General features: G+C 36.3%; 2 protein-coding genes across 5 annotated transcripts; both read left to right on the forward strand.

The window, feature by feature from the left end:
- Positions 1–5328: 5328 nt before the first annotated feature.
- LOC137837101 (5-methyltetrahydropteroyltriglutamate--homocysteine methyltransferase 2) lies at positions 5329–9833 on the forward strand. Of its 2 annotated transcripts, none has more exons than XM_068645956.2 (12): positions 5329–5655; positions 6139–6492; positions 6588–6675; positions 6904–7031; positions 7115–7506; positions 7595–7758; positions 7857–7937; positions 8043–8209; positions 8294–8399; positions 8581–8831; positions 8928–9129; positions 9231–9833. In XM_068645956.2, the coding sequence occupies exons 2-12, from the start codon at positions 6143–6145 to the stop codon at positions 9591–9593; spliced, it is 2292 nt and encodes a 763-aa protein (XP_068502057.1). In that variant the 5' UTR covers positions 5329–5655; positions 6139–6142; the 3' UTR covers positions 9594–9833. The 2 variants fall into 2 exon arrangements, with proteins under 2 accessions (XP_068502057.1, XP_068502059.1); XM_068645958.2 differs by having other exon boundaries at positions 5421–5980.
- A 1580-nt stretch (positions 9834–11413) lies between these two features.
- On the forward strand, positions 11414–17122 carry DRB4 (double-stranded-RNA-binding protein 4). 3 transcript variants are annotated; one of them, XM_068645960.1, is made up of 6 exons: positions 11414–11992; positions 13098–13247; positions 14585–14820; positions 14933–15158; positions 15855–16100; positions 16704–17122. In XM_068645960.1, the coding sequence occupies exons 1-5, from the start codon at positions 11611–11613 to the stop codon at positions 16073–16075; spliced, it is 1215 nt and encodes a 404-aa protein (XP_068502061.1). In that variant the 5' UTR covers positions 11414–11610; the 3' UTR covers positions 16076–16100; positions 16704–17122. The 3 variants fall into 3 exon arrangements, with proteins under 3 accessions (XP_068502061.1, XP_068502060.1, XP_090157479.1); XM_068645959.1 differs by having other exon boundaries at positions 15855–16028; XM_090301353.1 differs by lacking the exon at positions 11414–11992 and adding an exon at positions 12819–12936 and having other exon boundaries at positions 13045–13247; positions 15855–16028.
- The last annotated feature ends 2053 nt before the right edge of the window (positions 17123–19175 follow it).

The following is a 19175-nucleotide window of genomic DNA, read 5'->3' on the forward strand; positions in this document are numbered from 1 at the left end:
CAGCGAATCCATATAAGCACCCTCCATAGGGCCTTAGCTGGTCAAGGGGCAATTCCAGCTGCGTGAAAGTCGGCCAGAACATCACGTCTGCCGAGCTTCCTTGGTCCACCAGAACTCTGTGGACCTTCCTCCCTGCTGTTATCAACGAAATAACAATGGGATCGTTGTCATGAGGCACAACGTCCCGAAGATCCTGCTTTGTGAACGTAATGTCCACTTCCGGCGAGTGATCTTCAAACATGTCCACTGCCATCACCGATCGCGCATACTTTTTCCTCTGCGATGCGGTGCATCCACCACCTGAGAAACCCCTTGCAATGGTGTGGATCTCCCCGTGGATTGGCATCTCGTGTTGCTGGGCTTCTCCACCTGCTGGCTGGGAACTCGATGCTCCCCCCGTCCTCCTGTCCAGCAGATAGTCATTTAGGAACCCGCTCTTAACCAGATCGTCGAGCTAGTATCCTAAAGACAAACACGAGTCCAGGTTGTGGCCAAAACACTGGTGGAACTCGCACCAGGCGTCCGGCTTTGACCCCAGCACCTTGTCTCCCACCTTCTCGGGCGCCTTCAACCTAGCAGATATGTTAGGGATAGCGATCAAGTCCGCTAGTCCCATGACGAATTTGTGCTTAGGCGGGCGATTGTATTCCCGGCGTGCTGGTTGTTGGCGTGCTGGTTGTTGGCGCGCTTGGCTTCTTCCCTTATTTCTCATATCGTAAGGATAGCGAGTCCTTTGGTCTTTTCTGGCCGCCGCCGCCGTTTCCAGCACCCTCTGCGGCTGGATCCTGGTCTGGGCGCGTGGCCTGGCGGGAGCCACGCTGCCTCTCTTCTCGGCGACTTCACTCTCGTCGGCGATGTGGGCCACCGCAAGTCGCCTGACTTCAGCAAACGTCGCTGGATGAGCCCTGATCAAGGCCTCGCAGAATGGCCCTGGCTGCACGCCCTTCTTGAAGGCATAGACCAGCATTTCTTCATCCTTGGCCGGCGATCTGACCATCTGCGCTCCGAAGCGATTGAGGTAGTCTCTGAGGGACTCCCCATGGTACTGCCTTATGTCAAACAGATCATAGGACACCCTGGGCGGTGCCTTATTCACAATGTATTGCTCGACAAAGATTTTCGAGAATTGTTGAAAATTGGTTATGTGGCCATTAGGCAGGCTCACAAACCACTCCATCGCCGTTCCCTGGAGCGTACTCACGAACATCTTGCAGTAGACGGCGTCTGACCCTCCCGACAGCATCATCTGCGTGTGGAACGTGGTCAGATGAGCCTCTGGATCCTCCACGCCGGTAAAAACAGCTTTAACCGGAACCACGCTCGTGGGAATTGGCGTGTCGGTAATCGCCTGAACAAAAGGCATTGGGAAAACACGAGGTGGCGTCGACGGTGCCACCTCTTCAGCAGAAGAACGTCCCTGCTGCTCCTGAAGAGCTCGACGCAGCTCCTCAGTTACCTTGCTAAGCTCCTCGTTCCTGGCGCGAGAGGCGACCAGGTCCTCATGTATCCTCGCCTGCTCTACGCGCGAGGCTTCCACAGTTGCCTGCAACGAGCGCATCATCTCTGCCATCTGCGCCATGGTCATGGCGGCGTCGCCTTCAGCAGCGACAGGCGCCACGGGACTGGAGCGATTGCTTCGCATTTTTCTCATTAACTTCAGCGAACCACAGGAATACAGCAAACAACACTTCAACCACGATCGGCTTCAGCGATCAATCGGAGAAAACTCAAGAAACTGCGCAAGAACTTCAAGAACACCGCAAACCTTCGAAGAAAAGCACAACTTCACCAAAAAAAACCACCGTTTCCCCGCGGACAGCCAAACAAACGAAAGAACTCGAACTTCCACCAAACAGATTGCGCGCAAGCAACAAAAGACCTCACTCCACCGATCGAAGAGCCAAGCGAACGGTTAAAAACGCGGATTCACCGAACGAAACTAAAAAAAAAACTACGAACGACGGTTGCACCAGCACACAACCACGCCGAAAACCTCGAAAACTTCCACGAACTCACGCTGTGGATGGGAGCAAGCTTTACACGGCCCCACGGTGGGCGCCTGATGATCCTTCCTGTTGACCCGGAACACTGGAGAATGCCTCGTCAAAGGATCGACGTGCGCACCGCTTCTCACCTCCGTTCCTCTTCGGGATCTATCTCAAGAACCTGCAAAGAAACGATACGGCGCCGCTGCGGCCGATCGCACTCCGACGCTCAAGTCAGTGACGGTATCACCAAATACTAAGAACAAGAACCGTGCAAATCCTCTCTTACTCGCAAGCGTAAAGTGCATCAACTGAACGTGCGTACCTCAGAAAGTCTGTTAAGAACTCTTATATACCTGGTGGTTTTCTCTCTCCTGGCAGTTACAGACTTGGACACGTGGCTCGTATCCAACTGTACACGTGCCATCATCTGGAGGCTCCCTGACTTGGCGCTGCTTCTACTCTCATTTTGGCTAAGTTACTTATGCATGGTACTGCCCAGTGCATTGCTAACTTAGGAGTGCGATCTCTACTGGAACTGGCGAGTTGGGACTTCATACACCTTCCCTGTGGTCTCGCCGGCCGCCTTCATAATCTTCTTCTCCTTCATCTTCGGCGATGTGCTTGTTCTGGCGATCTCCGACGGCTTGGTCGCCTGAGTCTACATCTGGCGACTTCATCTTCAACCTGGCGATCGCCTATTCTGGTAAGCTGGAAATCGGAACACGCCAACTTAACAACTGGCGACTACACGTGCCTCCCGACTTCCTTCCCATCTGCCAACCTGGCGCTTCGTCAACACGCCTACACTGTAGCAGGATGCCACGTCATCACACCCGACCACCAGGGCGGTACAAATAACATGGATATTAATATATATCACTCAAATCAATAAAATTTGCAACTCTATTCATAATTCAAAACAATAATATTTTTCTTTCATACTCAATGCTTATAGAAAACTAACATCAAGCATGTCCTAACAAATATTATCACTTGACTCATAAAAAAATATTGGAATACGTTCTCAACTCCCTTATTCTAGGATGATGTAATACATACGCTATGAAGTTATACTTCAAACTATTTCTCACCTTATTATAACCTTAATTTCCTTGATCATATTAGTAGTGAAATTAAGATATCTCACTTTCTTAATAAATTCTATGTTGAATACCCGACTTTAATACCTTTTTAGGTCTCATCACCACAACATCCATAAAAAGACAACAACATTCTTAAAGTACTACACCACTCAAAAAGGACAACACAACATCCATCTAAGATAACTTAATAACTCATCAATAAATATTAATAAGTGTTTATCACAGCTAGTACTTAAATTTAACTTCAAATTTTATTTATACAATGTAAACATATATTTTTACTCATAATTATAAAAAGTAACATCAAGCACATATTCCCACTTAGGAGGAAAATCAAACAAAACATATCCAATAATTTTTGCTTGAGTAAGATTACTTGCTTCAATGAAGATGCTTCAATGAAGATGCAACATAGAGCAACCCTTAATTTTCACTTGAGCAAAATTGTGTTGGATGAGATAAAAGAATTTTATTAAGATACTTTACAAATATATCTAATCTTATTCTTTATAAACAATAAAACAATTCATATTAAAAAGACATGTTGGTTAAAAAGACTCTCACTTACATAAATTGAAAAATAGTCTCATTGGCATTGATAAAAAAAATTCTAGGTAACATAAACTAAAAAATAACCTTATCAATGTTGATAGATAAAATCTTAATTAATGTTGATCGAAAATTAACTTTGACCTACATTATGAATAACAATATTGAAAAATAATCCTAAATGACATCAATTGAAAATAATATTTGTAATGTTATTAAAAATAATCCTAAATAACATTAATTGAAAATAATATTTGTTAATGCTAAAAAAGTGTATATGACATTAGTAAAAAAAATAGGTTGTACTTTGAACGCATGATTGTGAGTCTTCTTTATTTTAAACTTTAGTTTCTTAGTTAGTTCACATTTTTCTAATTAATTTCTTAGGCGCATGATTCAAGAGAGAGAAGATAAGCATTCCCATAAAGTATACGATGAAACAAAGTGGGTATTGATTAAATTAGTAGACGCATATTTTACTGGTGAGCTTCAGTTGAATCAGATTGACGCATGTTCAATATGCTCTGTTGGAGGATTGATAAATGATTAATCTTTAGAGAACTTGTGAAGATTTCAATGGTGGAAGAACTTAATAATCAAGCGTTTTTTATTCGTTATTTTAATATTTTTTATATTTTCTGCACAACTATCTCAACCCCTTTTTGTTATTATTGTTATTGCTAACTTTTATTGCTTGAAAAAAAAATTAATTAAAAAATAACACTAGCTTATACCATAAAAAAGAGAATAAAAAATACATAGATAGGAAAAAAAGACCAAATACAAAAAGTTTAAATTCTTAAATTTTCATGTAAAAAATAAAATTATGTAACTTTAACTAATCAAATTACTTTTATAAATTTATAAAATTTATTTTTTAAAAGTTTCTATTCAACCAACATGTATTATTATAAAAAATAAATTATTTATGAAGTAAATTATTCTTTACAAATTTCCTATCTAAAAACTGTCTAATAAGTTTTCAAATAATATTGTATTTGAGAAGAAAAATAGGAGTCCGAAAAAAAAAAAACAAACCAAACTAGTTTTTACCCGAATTAAGACATATTAGAAAAAAAATACATGCTAAAACCCAAATCAAACGGTATTCTGATAGTAGTTTAATCTGCACTATTTTTCTTACAGCAATTATTCAAATCAGTTTAATTCTTTGGAAAATCAAATAATATTATAAGAAAAATCAAACCAAAAACCTTCATAAAAAGAAATTTGGTTCGAAGGTGATTTGCTTAGAATTATATTTTAATAACACATAATGAAATTTAAAATATAATTAAATAACAACACCAACCAATCTTATAAGTAAGTTTCGTCTCTTTTCACAATTCTAAAATGATCCACGTGAAAAAGAAAATCAATTAATAAAATTACTTTTAAAAGTTTCTCCAAAATTATGAGGCCAAACGTCATTTTTAATCTTTTATAGTTTAAAAAAATAGTTATTTGTCATTTTTAACTAAACCGTTAAATAATGGAAAAATAAACTAAACTTGTTAACCTATTAAACATTTGAAATAATTTTTTAAAAAACATAACATACGATATTAAGATTTTTAAGACACTTTAAAATTAACTTACAATAACTGAAAAACATAATGAAAAAGCATAATTTTGTTTTTTTAATTTCATTTTTCTACTATTTTAGATGTTTTGAATTTGTTCTCACTGATGATGTCTGAGTGGGAGATCCAAAGTGCAAGGAGCAGTTGGTGGATCCAAAACTGGCTATAAATACTCCGCAGACCACTCCATTTCATTCGCGCCTTCTTTCTTTCTCTTCTTCTCCACAAACAAACAAAGAACTGGTCAATCACCACCCTCTTCTCCTTCTCTCACTCTCATTCGTTCATCTACCTTCACCTCTTCCCTTTTCACCCTTCACTTCCCTTATTAAATTCACCACTCTCACTTTCTCTTCACAATCTCACTCTTCTCTCCATTTCATTACCACTAGCACTAATCTTACTATTCCTTTTTTCTCATTCCCCACTCCGGTAATTTTCCATGCTTTAACTGTTTCTTCTTCTAATGTGTAGAAACAATTCAATTGCGTACAATGTGATCTTTCATGAAATTTAACACCTACCCTACACCTACTTCTGATTAGTGTATTGAGTTTGTTTACCAATCCAAGATTTTCAATTGTTGTTGCTGCTTATGTTTTCTTAGTCTTTTTCATCTGGGGTGGTTGGATGTGACATTTCTTTCGAAACATTTTGTAAATGTAGTATTTTTTTCATGAATCATGGAACTTGAGTTCTCCCAGGTTTCTGCTTTTGAATTTTGCACCTAATCTGTGCACCTGTTGGTGTGAAATTGGTATGAGTTTGTGGAAAATTCTAGGCGAAACCGTGTTATTAATTTAAAACCTGCATGCATCCAAGGCGCAATGTTAATCAATGATTTTATTCATGTGTATGTGAATGGATGGTGTGGAATATTTGGTTTGCAATTTGATGTTTGATTTGATTTGGCAGAACAATGGCATCCCATATTGTTGGATACCCTCGCATGGGTCCCAAGAGAGAGTTGAAGTTTGCTCTAGAGTCATTCTGGGACGGGAAGAGCAGTGCTGAGGATTTGCAGAAGGTGGCTTCTGATCTCAGAGCATCCATCTGGAAACAAATGACTGATGCTGGGATTAAGTACATCCCCAGCAACACTTTCTCATACTATGATCAGGTGCTCGACACCACTGCCATGCTTGGCGCCGTTCCAGCCAGATATGGGTGGACTGGCGGCGAGATTGGGTTTGATACCTTCTTCTCCATGGCCAGAGGTAATGCCTCTGTGCCGGCCATGGAGATGACCAAGTGGTTTGACACCAACTAGTAAGTGTAGCTCAGGTTTTTGTTGTATTGTAACTTATGATGCAGTGATGGTAATGATTTGGTTACTGATCTGATTTGTGTTTCCACTGATCCAGCCACTTTATTGTCCCTGAATTGGGACCTGATATGACTTTTACTTATGCTTCCCACAAGGCAGTGAATGAGTACAAGGAGGCCAAGGCGGTATGCATTTATAGCCATTCACTTTATCTGGTTAATTGCAAACCTTAAGCTGTGAGTGTGAGCAGCATTGGCATGAAAAAATTGGCTATTATGTTTCCTCACTGTATCTCTCATTCATTAGGAAACGTTCTGGTGATATTTGTTGATCTGTGTAGGAGTCATTATGATGTTTTTGAGTGGCTATTATCCACATCAACATTTTCATTGAATGTTTATTTTCTCTTCCAGCTTGGAGTAGATACAGTTCCAGTTCTCGTTGGCCCTGTAACATACTTGGTGCTCTCCAAACCTGCCAAGGGTGTTGATAAATCCTTTTGTCTTCTTTCTCTCCTCCCAAAAGTCCTTGCTGTCTACAAGTAAGAATTCAAATTGTGTACAGTGCAGTTGTAGAATTTGGGCTTCATGTTAATTCTCAATCTTGCTTGTGACTAAAACTCAGGGAAGTTGTGGCTGATCTTAAGGCAGCTGGTGCTACATGGATTCAATTTGATGAACCTATCCTTGTCACAGACCTTGACTCTCAAAAGTTGCAAGCAATTTCTGCAGCATATGCAGAACTTGAATCTGCTTTATCCGGCTTAAATGTTCTCATTGAGACCTACTTCGCTGATGTTACTGCCGAGGCATACCAGACCCTCACATCTCTTAATGTAGTCACAGCATTCGGATTTGATTTAGTCCGTGGAACTAAGACTCTTGATCTAATCAAGGGTGGATTTCCTAGTGGAAAGTACTTGTTTGCTGGAGTGGTTGATGGAAGAAACATTTGGGCTAATAATCTTGCTACTTCACTCGATACATTAAATAGTCTTGAGGGCATTGTGGGCAAAGGTACTTGTTGCACTTCATGACAAAATTCAGGAAACTTCTTTGGTTGACATAGTCACTTGATTTGTTTATTTACTAAACTATAATGCAGATAAACTTGTTGTGTCCACCTCCTGCTCACTTCTCCACACCGCTGTTGATCTTGTTAATGAGACCAAGTTGGATAATGAGATCAAATCATGGCTGGCTTTTGCTGCCCAAAAAATTGTTGAAGTAAATGCATTGGCCAAGGCATTGGCTGGTCAAAAGGATGAGGTAAACTCAGTTACTTTTATTCACTGTTTCACTACATTTTTTTCCTCTGTTTCACTACATTATTCACTGAATTACTGTTTTTATCCTTTCATTTTCAGGCCTTTTTCTCTTCTAATGCTGCTGCTCAGGCTTCAAGAAAGTCCTCTCCAAGAGTGACTAATGAGGCTGTTCAGAAGGCTGTGAGTGCTGATTTCTGTGGTTTTCTGATTCTCAATTCAGTTGAGCAGGATTTGTAATGAAATTTATTCTCTTGTTATTCATGGCATCTGTTATTTCCTTCATAGGCTGCTGCATTGAAGGGTTCTGATCATCGCCGCGCCACAAATGTCAGCACTAGATTGGATGCTCAACAAAAGAAGCTCAACCTTCCAATCCTCCCAACTACCACCATTGGATCCTTCCCTCAGACTGTTGAACTGAGGAAGGTGCGACGTGAATACAAGGCTACCAAGTAAGATATGCCTAGAGTCAATATATTGGCTTGTTTTCTTTTCCATGGTTCTTTTACTTACTATTTTGTTTTTCTTTCTTTCAGGATCTCCGAAGAGGAGTATGTTAGTGCAATTAAAGAGGAAATCCGCAAAGTTGTTGAACTCCAAGAGCAGCTTGACATCGATGTCCTGGTACACGGGGAGCCTGAGGTCAGCTTCCATCCTCACATCACTAAATATTGACATGCTGAGAATGGAAAACAAGAGTGATCTATTACATTACACACTCAAACCTTTTTGATAGATCTTCTTCCACCTCTTTCATTTTGAAGAGCAAAATACTCTTGTTGACAAATCTTTGTATTTGCTAATGGTTTGGCTTTATTTGCAGAGGAATGACATGGTGGAGTACTTTGGTGAGCAGTTATCAGGCTTTGCCTTCACTGTTAATGGGTGGGTGCAATCCTATGGATCTCGTTGTGTGAAGCCACCAATCATCTATGGTGATGTGAGTCGCCCCAAGGCAATGACTGTCTTCTGGTCATCCACTGCTCAGAGCATGACCAAACGCCCAATGAAGGGAATGCTTACTGGCCCCGTCACTATTCTCAACTGGTCCTTTGTTAGAAATGATCAGCCAAGGTACAAACTCAAGATCCATTGACAAGAACAACACCTTAATCAGAATCAACCACTGTTATTTCTAACATGGTGTGAATTAAACCTATCTATCTACAGGTCTGAGACCACCTATCAGATTGCTTTGGCTATCAAGGACGAAGTAGAAGATCTTGAAAAGGCTGGTATCACTGTTATCCAGATTGATGAAGCTGCTTTGAGAGAGGGGTTACCATTGAGAAAGTCAGAGCAAGCTAACTACTTGGACTGGGCTGTTCATTCATTCAGAATCACCAATGTTGGTGTGCAGGATACAACTCAGGTACTTTCTGGATCACAACCAAAGGGTTAGAATGAAATTGTTTTTCATCTGCATAAAAAGTAATGAACTTGCATGCATTGTGTGTTCTTGACAATTGACAGATCCACACCCACATGTGCTACTCCAACTTCAATGACATCATCCACTCAATCATCGATATGGATGCTGATGTGATCACCATTGAGAACTCTCGCTCTGATGAAAAGCTCTTGTCAGTGTTCCGCGAAGGAGTGAAGTATGGAGCTGGAATTGGCCCTGGAGTGTACGACATTCACTCCCCAAGAATACCACCAACTGAAGAAATTGCTGATAGGATCAACAAGATGCTTGCAGTGCTTGAGCGAAACATTTTGTGGGTGAACCCTGACTGTGGGCTCAAGACTCGTAAGTACCCAGAGGTGAATCCAGCTCTCACAAACATGGTGGCTGCCACAAAACTCATCCGTAACCAGCTTGCCAAGTGAATGGTGTCACCAGAGTAGCATCTCAGCAATCACCATGGTTCTGCTGGATGCACTAAGAAAGGAAAATTTGCTTTTTTTTGGTTGTTGCAATAACAGTGTTGAATACTTAGTCCCTTAGTTACACTCTTCCCTGCTTTTCTGTATTTTTGTGGCATTGCCTCAGTGTTGCCTTGGTATGCAACTGCAATATTGTATGTTTTTTTTCTTCATGCATCAATACAATTTTTTCCCTTTGAGTAATGCACTATTCTCTACCTAATATCCAACAACAATTTACCAATATTTTTACAACCGATCAACGAACTTGTTGAAGATTTTAAGGTTCAATAGAAGTAAAAAGTTAATAAATTGATATAGGATAAAACAAGAAAAGCCAACAACATCACAAAATGTGCATGGCTATATTCCAAGTAAAAGTTCACACTATTAAAAAATGTAAAATATTACTTTCATAATTATAAACACTAATTTATAATTATAATTTGATCGATATAATTTTAAAATTACTTTATTTCAGTTAAAATTATTTTTTTAATCAGTTATAATATGATACATAATTATCAACAGTTTTTAAAAAAATATACTTAAAAAATGTGTATAGAATCAAAATGCCTTGGACACAAAAGTTCCATAGAACAATTGGAGTCAACCTATAGATTATTTTTTAAATAAAAATTCTTCTTTAAAAATGAAAAATCTAAAAAAACACTTACATAAAAAAAATATGTTCACGAAAAAAAAATTACTCTAATATTAATCACAATACAATTTAATTTTAATTCTTAACATTCATATTATAGTTTAACATAATTAGATTACAATATATCAAAGTTTTGGAGGCTGGTGCTTTTTTAACTCACTCGTTAAGTCAATAAAAGATATAACTTATTTTATGAGTGAGTTGAAGTTAATTTATGGATAATAGATCAAATTAACAGCTTTATACTTACTATATTTTCAAATATTCAGTTGAAGTGTTCACAAGTTTAATTATTCTCGTATAACATCACATTATTTGACAATCATTTTAAACACAGAAGTTAGATAAATAACATAAATATTTGAGAGATAATTTTTTATTCTTTTTTATTACATTTTTATATATTCAATTCAAGTGTTTAATAATTAGTTTTTAGAACATAAAAATGTCTCCATTCAGGATAAAAGAAACTTTTAAATATACTTAGAAAATAAACGAAATTTGAAAAATAGTAGAGAGTAACTTTTAAACGGAAGAAAAAATATATACATTTATATTACAAAGAGCTTTTTAAGAAAAAAAAATCGATAATATTTCCATGCATATTTAGAATAAAATTCCTCAACTACATTCTTATTTTATTATTAAATATTTTTAAAGTTTCATCAACAAAATTCATTATTCAATTACTTAGTAAAAAGTTCAATTGTAATAGTCATATTTTAAACTACTACTTTCAATTTATAACAATGTTATACTTTCTAATGTATCTTTCAAATATTACAAATTTTTATTGATAAAATGTATTTTTTCTTTCATTTATATGTTCCATTAAAGTTTTTATTAGAAATTTATATTAAAACTATATTTTATATATCAAACATTATTAATAATAACATGTTACATTCAAATATGATTTACACAACCCACTTAATATTATTTCTTACAAAAAAAATTGTTTTATTATTTATTATTCCCATTATTTTAAAATCTAAAAATAAAATCATAATACAAATTTCTTAATTATTTATTTAAATTATACTTTTTATCTATTTTTTTATGACAATGGTATTCTGTTTCTCGGAAATCTAAATAATATTGACAAAGGTTTATTTTATGTAATTTTGTTTACAAAAAGAAGGTTTAATTAGGAAAAAAAAATCCCCAAGGAAGGAATCTGTGTCCAATGTTCTTATCCTTTTAATAACAGGGTTCGGTTTCATTTCACTCGGTGTGGTACCATTACAGTGATGTAATGCTCAGTGGAAACAGTTGGGAAGAACGTTGAAGGCGAAAGAAGAACGAAGGGAGCGAGAAATGTACAAAACGAAGGTGCAAGAGCTATGCCAGCGACGCTCATGGACATTGCCCGACTACAACACCACCAGAGAAGGCCCCGATCACGATCCTCGCTTCATCTCCACAGTCACCGTTAACGGCGTGTCCTTCGAAACCCCTTCCGCCACGCGCAACGCCAAAAGCGCGCAAAACGACGCCGCTATGCTCGCCTTTCTCCATTTCTCCCCGCCGTCATCGTCATCGTCGCCGTCGCCGTCGCCGTCGCCATCGCTCTCGCCGTCACCTTCGCCATCGCTCTCGCCGTCACCTTCGCCGTCGCCTGCCTCTTTTCCCCAACACGTTCTCTCCGTTTCCGCTCTCTCTTCTTTCCCTCAGCCTTCGCTTTGCAACTCGTCTTCTGGTACCCTTCCCCCCTTTTTCCACGTGTTATTATTTTGATTGTAGCACGTGGTGTTGTATTTTTTGCATTTGATGATGATTGTCCTGTGTGTAATTTGTGTGGCAATTTTTTGGCGGTGTAAATTGCATGTTCAGTAATAAAGTAATTTTATAATTTTGTTGAGTGTTGATGGATAAAGGATTGTGTTATGCTCTTATTTGTGGGTGTACTTCCTCTATAGGCTAGAGGAGATTATTTCCTATTGCGTGATTCCGAACAATTTTATCATGGCTCTGATTCCCGTTACTGAACCAAAATTAAAGCTTTCTTAGTCGTCCTCGTGAAAATGCTTGCAGTTTCAGCTTGTTAAAATACTGGAATGTTACCTTTTTCGAAAAAAAAAATGTTAGGATGAGTACCGGGAAGAAAAGAATGCATAAATTTATGAACACCAAGTCATGTTTATATGTTAAAATTAGTGCGTTGATTTGGTTGTTTCATGAATTGCTGCTGCTGTGTTGTTGAGAAGTTTGTTATGAGATTTTGTTTTGATTGCGTGAAAGAGAATATTTAAATTGTAAACTGATAGTACTTTTTCTAATAGTGTGTTTGGTTTTAGGTTGCAGACGTGATTTTTTACGTTTCGGATGTGATGATGTGATTTTCTTTTGTTTTGGATGCGATGATAATCTTTTATGTTTTGGGTGCGATGACATGTGAATTTTTACTTTTTGGATGTGATAATGTTTTTTTACGATAAGGAAGTGATTTTTATAAGCTAATAATTAATGTGCCCACATCTTAAATCCTTATTCAACAAGTTTCCAAACACAAACCTAAATTGTAGGCAATCTCTTAACTAAGTGGTCTAGGGTTTGAATCCTAGTGATGCCACTTTAGTATGGAATAAACCATGTTGTTGGAAGGGGAATACTCACCTTATGTCTGCTCAAAATCTTTGACAGGTATTTGTTATTGTTTCTGGCGATGAATAATTCTTACCAATACCAAATTTACCAAAAATAGAACTGTAGGGACTATATTCATAATTCTTGATTTCTGTGTGACTACAGTTAGGATTTCAGAATTTACAGAAGATTCATGCTATTTTGCACTGGACCTACAGGTGCACTTGATCCCAGATCTGTTGTTGATGACGTACTTCACACAAACGGATTGTTTCAACAACTGAAATTGGAAGAAGTGTGCCAAACATCTCAAATCAGTAGCCCTCTTGCAGCTGTTAGAGATACAATAACAGTGAAAGATCAAAAAAGTGATATGATTTCTCTTTATCTTTTCTTTGTTGAATCAAATTGATATTTATTGGTTGTTATGCTTATGTTTTAGTTAGTTCTAGTTTAGTACGGTAAAATTCTTGTTAGAGATAGAGTGTTCTTTTGGTGTGAGATGTGCAGGGAAGACTGGATTTGTTAATATGATTTGAGTGACCTAAAATCCAATGTAGTTTTTCCTCTTACTACTTGGCAGTTTCACAGAAAAAAAAACTTGTGGCTCTTGAAATCAGGAACAAATATATTCTGTGTTTATTAGCAGTTTATAGGCGGGTAGATTCTGATATACGGGAACCTAACCTTCAATTATGTATATTAATTACCTCTAACCTATATAAACGTGTATCTGTGGTATATTCAAACACAGTTTTAGCATCACTTTTAGTTTCTTTTTCTCTCTCTCAACATGGAACCGTAGTCATTTATAGAACCATTTTTGGACCCACCTGCATTTGCCACACTTAATGCTGGAAGTCCTGGAGATGAGGATAAGTTTTAACAAGCCACCTTAATTGCACTGTAGCCTTCCTTAGTTGTGGCCAATTTGGGAGTTGCTTGGTGGTTTAGTCCCATATCAACCAATGATGAGGCCAAACCAGTGTATATAAGTAGAAGACAATTCTAATTGCATGGAAAAAACCCTTTTCCCACATATGAATCAAATTAGTGTGGTTGAAATGAATTTATTTTATTTGCACCTTCATAGGGGAATGAATTATTTTGTTGTAACAAACTGAAGTAGATTCATTTGAAGGCGAGTGTTAAAAATCAGGAACAAACATGTTCTATATTATTAACAGTTTATAGGCACATAAAATTTGATTTAGGAGAAAGTAAATTTCCTATATTATGTGTGTTAATTGCCATGAGCCTGTATTAAATATCCTGTATAAAACAGTGATTGTTTGCAGCCAACATTCACTATGCAATGCAGTTGTAGTAGAAACTAAAAGGCTGGTTTTGGTTTTGTATTTTGTTTACCAAATTTTTTGGTCACGAATACTCAAGATTGTTGGTAACAGTGTCCAAAAAATTGTTTTTTCATATTATAAATTTATGTGTGCATGTGTGTTATTTTTAGTTGGACATGTATTGATGCATTTTGATACACTAAACATATTTCATCTTTATCCCACTAGTTTAGGTTGGCTACACATATCAACTCAAGCATCGTAAGAAATAAAAGTATGGAGAAAATTGGTAGTATCAAATAACATATTTGATCTTTTTGTTACGTCCTCTCATGGCATTATATTATTTTATTAATGATGTTGTAATTGTATTACTTGTAACTTTTTGGCATTCAATTTTGTCATAGATATGTTACATTTGTACAAGAACCAGCTGCAAAGCTTTGCTCAAAAGAAAAATCTAGGTCTTCCAGTATATTCTTCCGAGTGGGAGGGTCCTCCTCATGCCATGTGTTTCAAGTGCAAAGTTACTATTGATGGACATACCTATGAAAGTGACAAATTATATTCTACATTAAAGGACGCTGAGCATGCTGCAGCTGAAGCTGCTTTAATGTCATTATCACCAGGCGGAGATCAAGAGGCTAGTCTTAATCACTTGTAACTAATTAGATAACTTAACTCTATATTATTCAGCTTAAAGGATTTCTTTTGGTGGTGGTGCTTATATTCTTATGATTGTCTAAAACATTCAGGCTCATGCTGGATTATACAAAAATCTATTACAAGAATTGGCTCAAAAGGAAGGATTTCAATTACCCATTTATAGCACAAATAAAAAGGGTGAAGCACATATGCCAATATTTGTCTCACATGTAAAGGTAGAAGGGGGGCTTTTTACTGGGCAAGAAGCTAAATCCAAAAAGCAAGCAGAGATGAGTGCAGCCAAGGTAGCTTATATGGCTTTGAAAGAGCATGGAGGTATTCTTTTAATACCAGTGTTGTAGTTTGTCATTCCAACATACGTCTCTCATTCTTTGACCGAGCCTTTTGTTTGTTTAGTCTCTCTGTTCCAAACATTAGCCATGCTGTTGTTCTGTGTGAGTGTGACGAATTTAACCATAATCTATCTCAATTCAATAAAATCATTTTGTAAGGTGGGAACTTTTCAAAGCATTGTAGTTAGTTTTGTACAAGTTGAATGATATGATACAGATCATGAAGCTGACGATGTAAATAGTTTAACATCTTTTTTGTGCTGTGTATTGCAAAGTGAATCACATGATTCGGTCTAGAATCATAAAAATCATGAAACCTTATCGTCTAGAGTGGTAATTTTTTAGGCCAAAATAATGAAAAATGGTTGTCAGTTACTGTAAATCATGTTGCACTAATGGTAGTTGTGCACTCATGGAAGTTAAATCATGTTTCAAATCTATTGTATGTTTCACATGTCTTGATACTAGTTACAGGATTTGAAAGTAATAATCAATAGGGGCTATCAACCACAAATTTTTAATTAGGAAATTGGGTCTGAATAAAACTAGTTATACGTTTTGGATTACAGTAACATCTTTCTTTTATTGTTGTTATATTATGATTTAAGTGCATGGTATTTCCTATCTATTCAGAAGTGCTTCTCATTGTGCTTTTTTATCATGCTTTGTTTTTGTTCAGGCAAGTCAGATAAGAGTTCTTCATTTCCTTTTTCAAATTATGAAGGACAGATTCTCGAGTTCTCGCCTGACCACTCTGAGTCAAATGGGGTATCTGGTCTGAAACGCAATGCTAATCCAAATTCATCTGTGGGTCTTGGATTAGTCACCTGGAAAGAACGTAGCAAAGACACGTGTAAGCCCGTTAGAGCCCTTGTCATTTCTACCTCCTTCCCCTATTGAAACAATTTTCTGGATTTCTTCTCAGGTCTGTAGATTATCTACTGTCAAGTATAATACCCTTAATCCAGATCACGGATTTCAGATTATAATATACTTAGATACTTAGATTCCAAAAATATAGAAATAAGATTGAGGTACACAGTTTGAAAAAAAAAAACTGCTTACGATTCTCCATTAGCTGGCTGTGTCAGCCCCAGCTATGAATTCGTTGGTAATCAATCCAGTTTAAGATAGTCTAACTCCCTAATTTTGGAGGATGACATGGCACATATAAAACTGTTACCACTAGGAAGATGATCAATACATCATAAACCACTATGGAATCCATTGTTTTGCTGTAAACCTGGTCTAGTTATTTTAGGCTGTAATCACATTAGACCAATTGAAGCTATAGGTCTGACCAAGTTTTGGTGCAAGTTTGATCTTTAGCTTTGAAGAAGTTTGACTAAGTGTTAGGTAGGATCCTATTTGGATAAATACTGTTAAACTTTCAATTTTAAATGCCATCAGTCTCCAAGATGAGACAGAGATATCTTTTCAATATTGATAATCTAATTCATTGAGAAATTGATAATCTAATGCACAAATCTTACTTCAATTTCATCTTGAGATTCTGTTATTGTTACAGTGAAGAATGTATCTACTTCATCTGGAAATTCAAATGGCTGCACCGAGGATTCTACCTTGTCGAATGGTAGGTCTTCACCTTCTCTCTCTGGCAGCACCAAAATGGTTTCTGACACAAGTGACAAGTCTTCAACTGCAGTAAACACCACCTCCTCATGCACAAAAAAAATCATTGTTTACTCACGCAAGACAAATGTGAAAATTGAAGATGGTGGTACTCTATTGCCAATTAGCGATGACAAATGGGTTGCTTACTCATATTCTGACTTTAGATAAGTTGAAACTTCTGTATCATATTTTTCGTCTCTCAGTGGATTTGTGTACAAGGATTTGACTCCGGGTAAACTTTAAAAGATAAAATGTGGAACTTATAAGCTATTGATTAGAAAACTAATTCGATAAGATTCTAACTTCAAGAAAGTGAAGCAGATTAGTAAATAATTCTGTCATCAACAACTAGGAATTTCTCTGCTCTGTGCTCAGATTATTTAGAAGAACATTTAAGAATATGTTGATAACTTGCTTTAGGGGGAAATGTTAGAGGCCCTTATTTTTGTTTTTTTATTCTTTTTTAATTCTTAGCCATTATATACCTTCAATTCGCAAATGACTAATTCTCGTTCCTTAATTTTTTGAGAGATGTATGTTGCATATTATCTCTTGGAATAGTCCAGCAATATCTCTTCATTATTTTTTCTAAGGTCAAAACATACTTTTACTCTATAAACATAGAAAAGCTTGTTTTTAATCCTCCATCTAAAACGTCGAGTTTTGGTAGTCTACTTTTAAAATGTCACAAAAATTCCCTTTCAGTAACTTCTCGTAAGGAGAAATGGTTACAAATCCATCATAAAATTGTGAATTATGATTACAAAAGTTTGGAGGGATTTTTATCAAATTTTTTTCCTTCAAAATCACGATAAAAATGTGAATTGCGATTATGAAAGTGTGGAAATATTTTTACCACCACAAAAGTCACATATATGTATTTTCAATTTCACCTCCCACCTTTTCCCTGTTCCTTCCAACTCCAACCTCATTACAAATGTTCTCTCAACCCTCATCTACTACCTTATCATCCCTTTCAATGCTGTCACCTTGTGAAAAATGCCTATTTTGAATATTATAGTAAAAAAATTATTTGAACATTTTGAATATCAAGTGCCTAAGTTTCACAACAATGAAGATGTAGTTAATGAGTTGGGTTGTTACTGAGGAAATCTGGAAGCACAATGTTATTGGTTTTGGATAATGTTTGGCTTGGCTGAGAAGCTCTTGTAAATAAATTAACATTCTATTTATCAATTAAAAGATGTGATTTCAAAGGTTAAATTCCCAAGATTTGCCTCTTGAGAGACAAAGGTGCTCAATTTTGTTTGAGTTAGATGTTTAATAAGTGTTGTGATGATTGTTAAAACTATTTGAACTAAATTAAATTTATATTAAATTATATAAAAAAAATGAAGTTGTTTTCAAATAAAATTGGCTGGTTTTTGAGGTGGGGTTGAATAAGAAGTGGAGATAATCCTTTTGAGATGATCTAAAGGGATGATGATGTTTGGGTGGTCTAGGAACACTGTTGCAGCAGGAGATGGTGGGGTAGATGCAGAGGTTAGCTGGAGTATTGAGAAAGAGTTACAACTACAACTTGTTGAATGGTGTTTTCTTCATCCTTTATAATTTTCTTATATTATTTTTTCTTTGTTAGTGCACATGGTTTATTATGACAATTGAGACACGTTTTGTTAAGGCATAAATAAATTATAATAAATTATGAGACAAGTTTTGTTAAGGTATAAACAAATTTTTATATGATAAGACAAATTTTAATATGAAATTTATGTCTAACACATTCATAATTTAGTAATAATATGTTTTATTGGGCCTAACATTTTACCTAGTCTGAAACAAATATTAGATAAAATTTAGCATAATGTTTGATACTAAGTTATAAAGATTTAAACCAAGTCTTTAAAGATTTGACTGAAGCTAGATGCATAAGACAAGACAAAGTTTCCTAGAAAAACATATTTAAAGAGTAGACACGATTCTCTATAAGGTGCAAGACAGATAACTTAGATATTGATTACAAGTACTTAGCACTAAGTATACCGTTATGTTAAAATCTCTAAAACTTATGAGTTGTCCAAAAACACATCCAAGGATGATTTTGATATAACATACCAACAACTAGAGTTTGTATGTTAAATATGTCATTATTAGAAAAACATAGAAGAAACAAAGATTAAAATTATCATATGTACAACACTTTAAGTGAAACAATAAATATAACATTAAGTCAAGCCCAATTCTAAAAAGGTGCTGACATAAGAATAAATTACATTTATGTGAAGTGATCCTTAAATGCAGTCATGCAATGCTTAAGAATGAGTGTTGGAAGTGTACTGTCTAGGCCGAAAGATCAAAAGGCCAAGTCGAAAGGTTAATACAATAAATAAATTAAATTAAATTA

The sequence above is a fragment of the Phaseolus vulgaris genome, chromosome 4 (genome assembly GCF_051622355.1).
Source record: "Phaseolus vulgaris cultivar YP4 chromosome 4, ASM5162235v1, whole genome shotgun sequence".
NCBI classification, from domain to species: domain Eukaryota; kingdom Viridiplantae; phylum Streptophyta; class Magnoliopsida; order Fabales; family Fabaceae; genus Phaseolus; species Phaseolus vulgaris.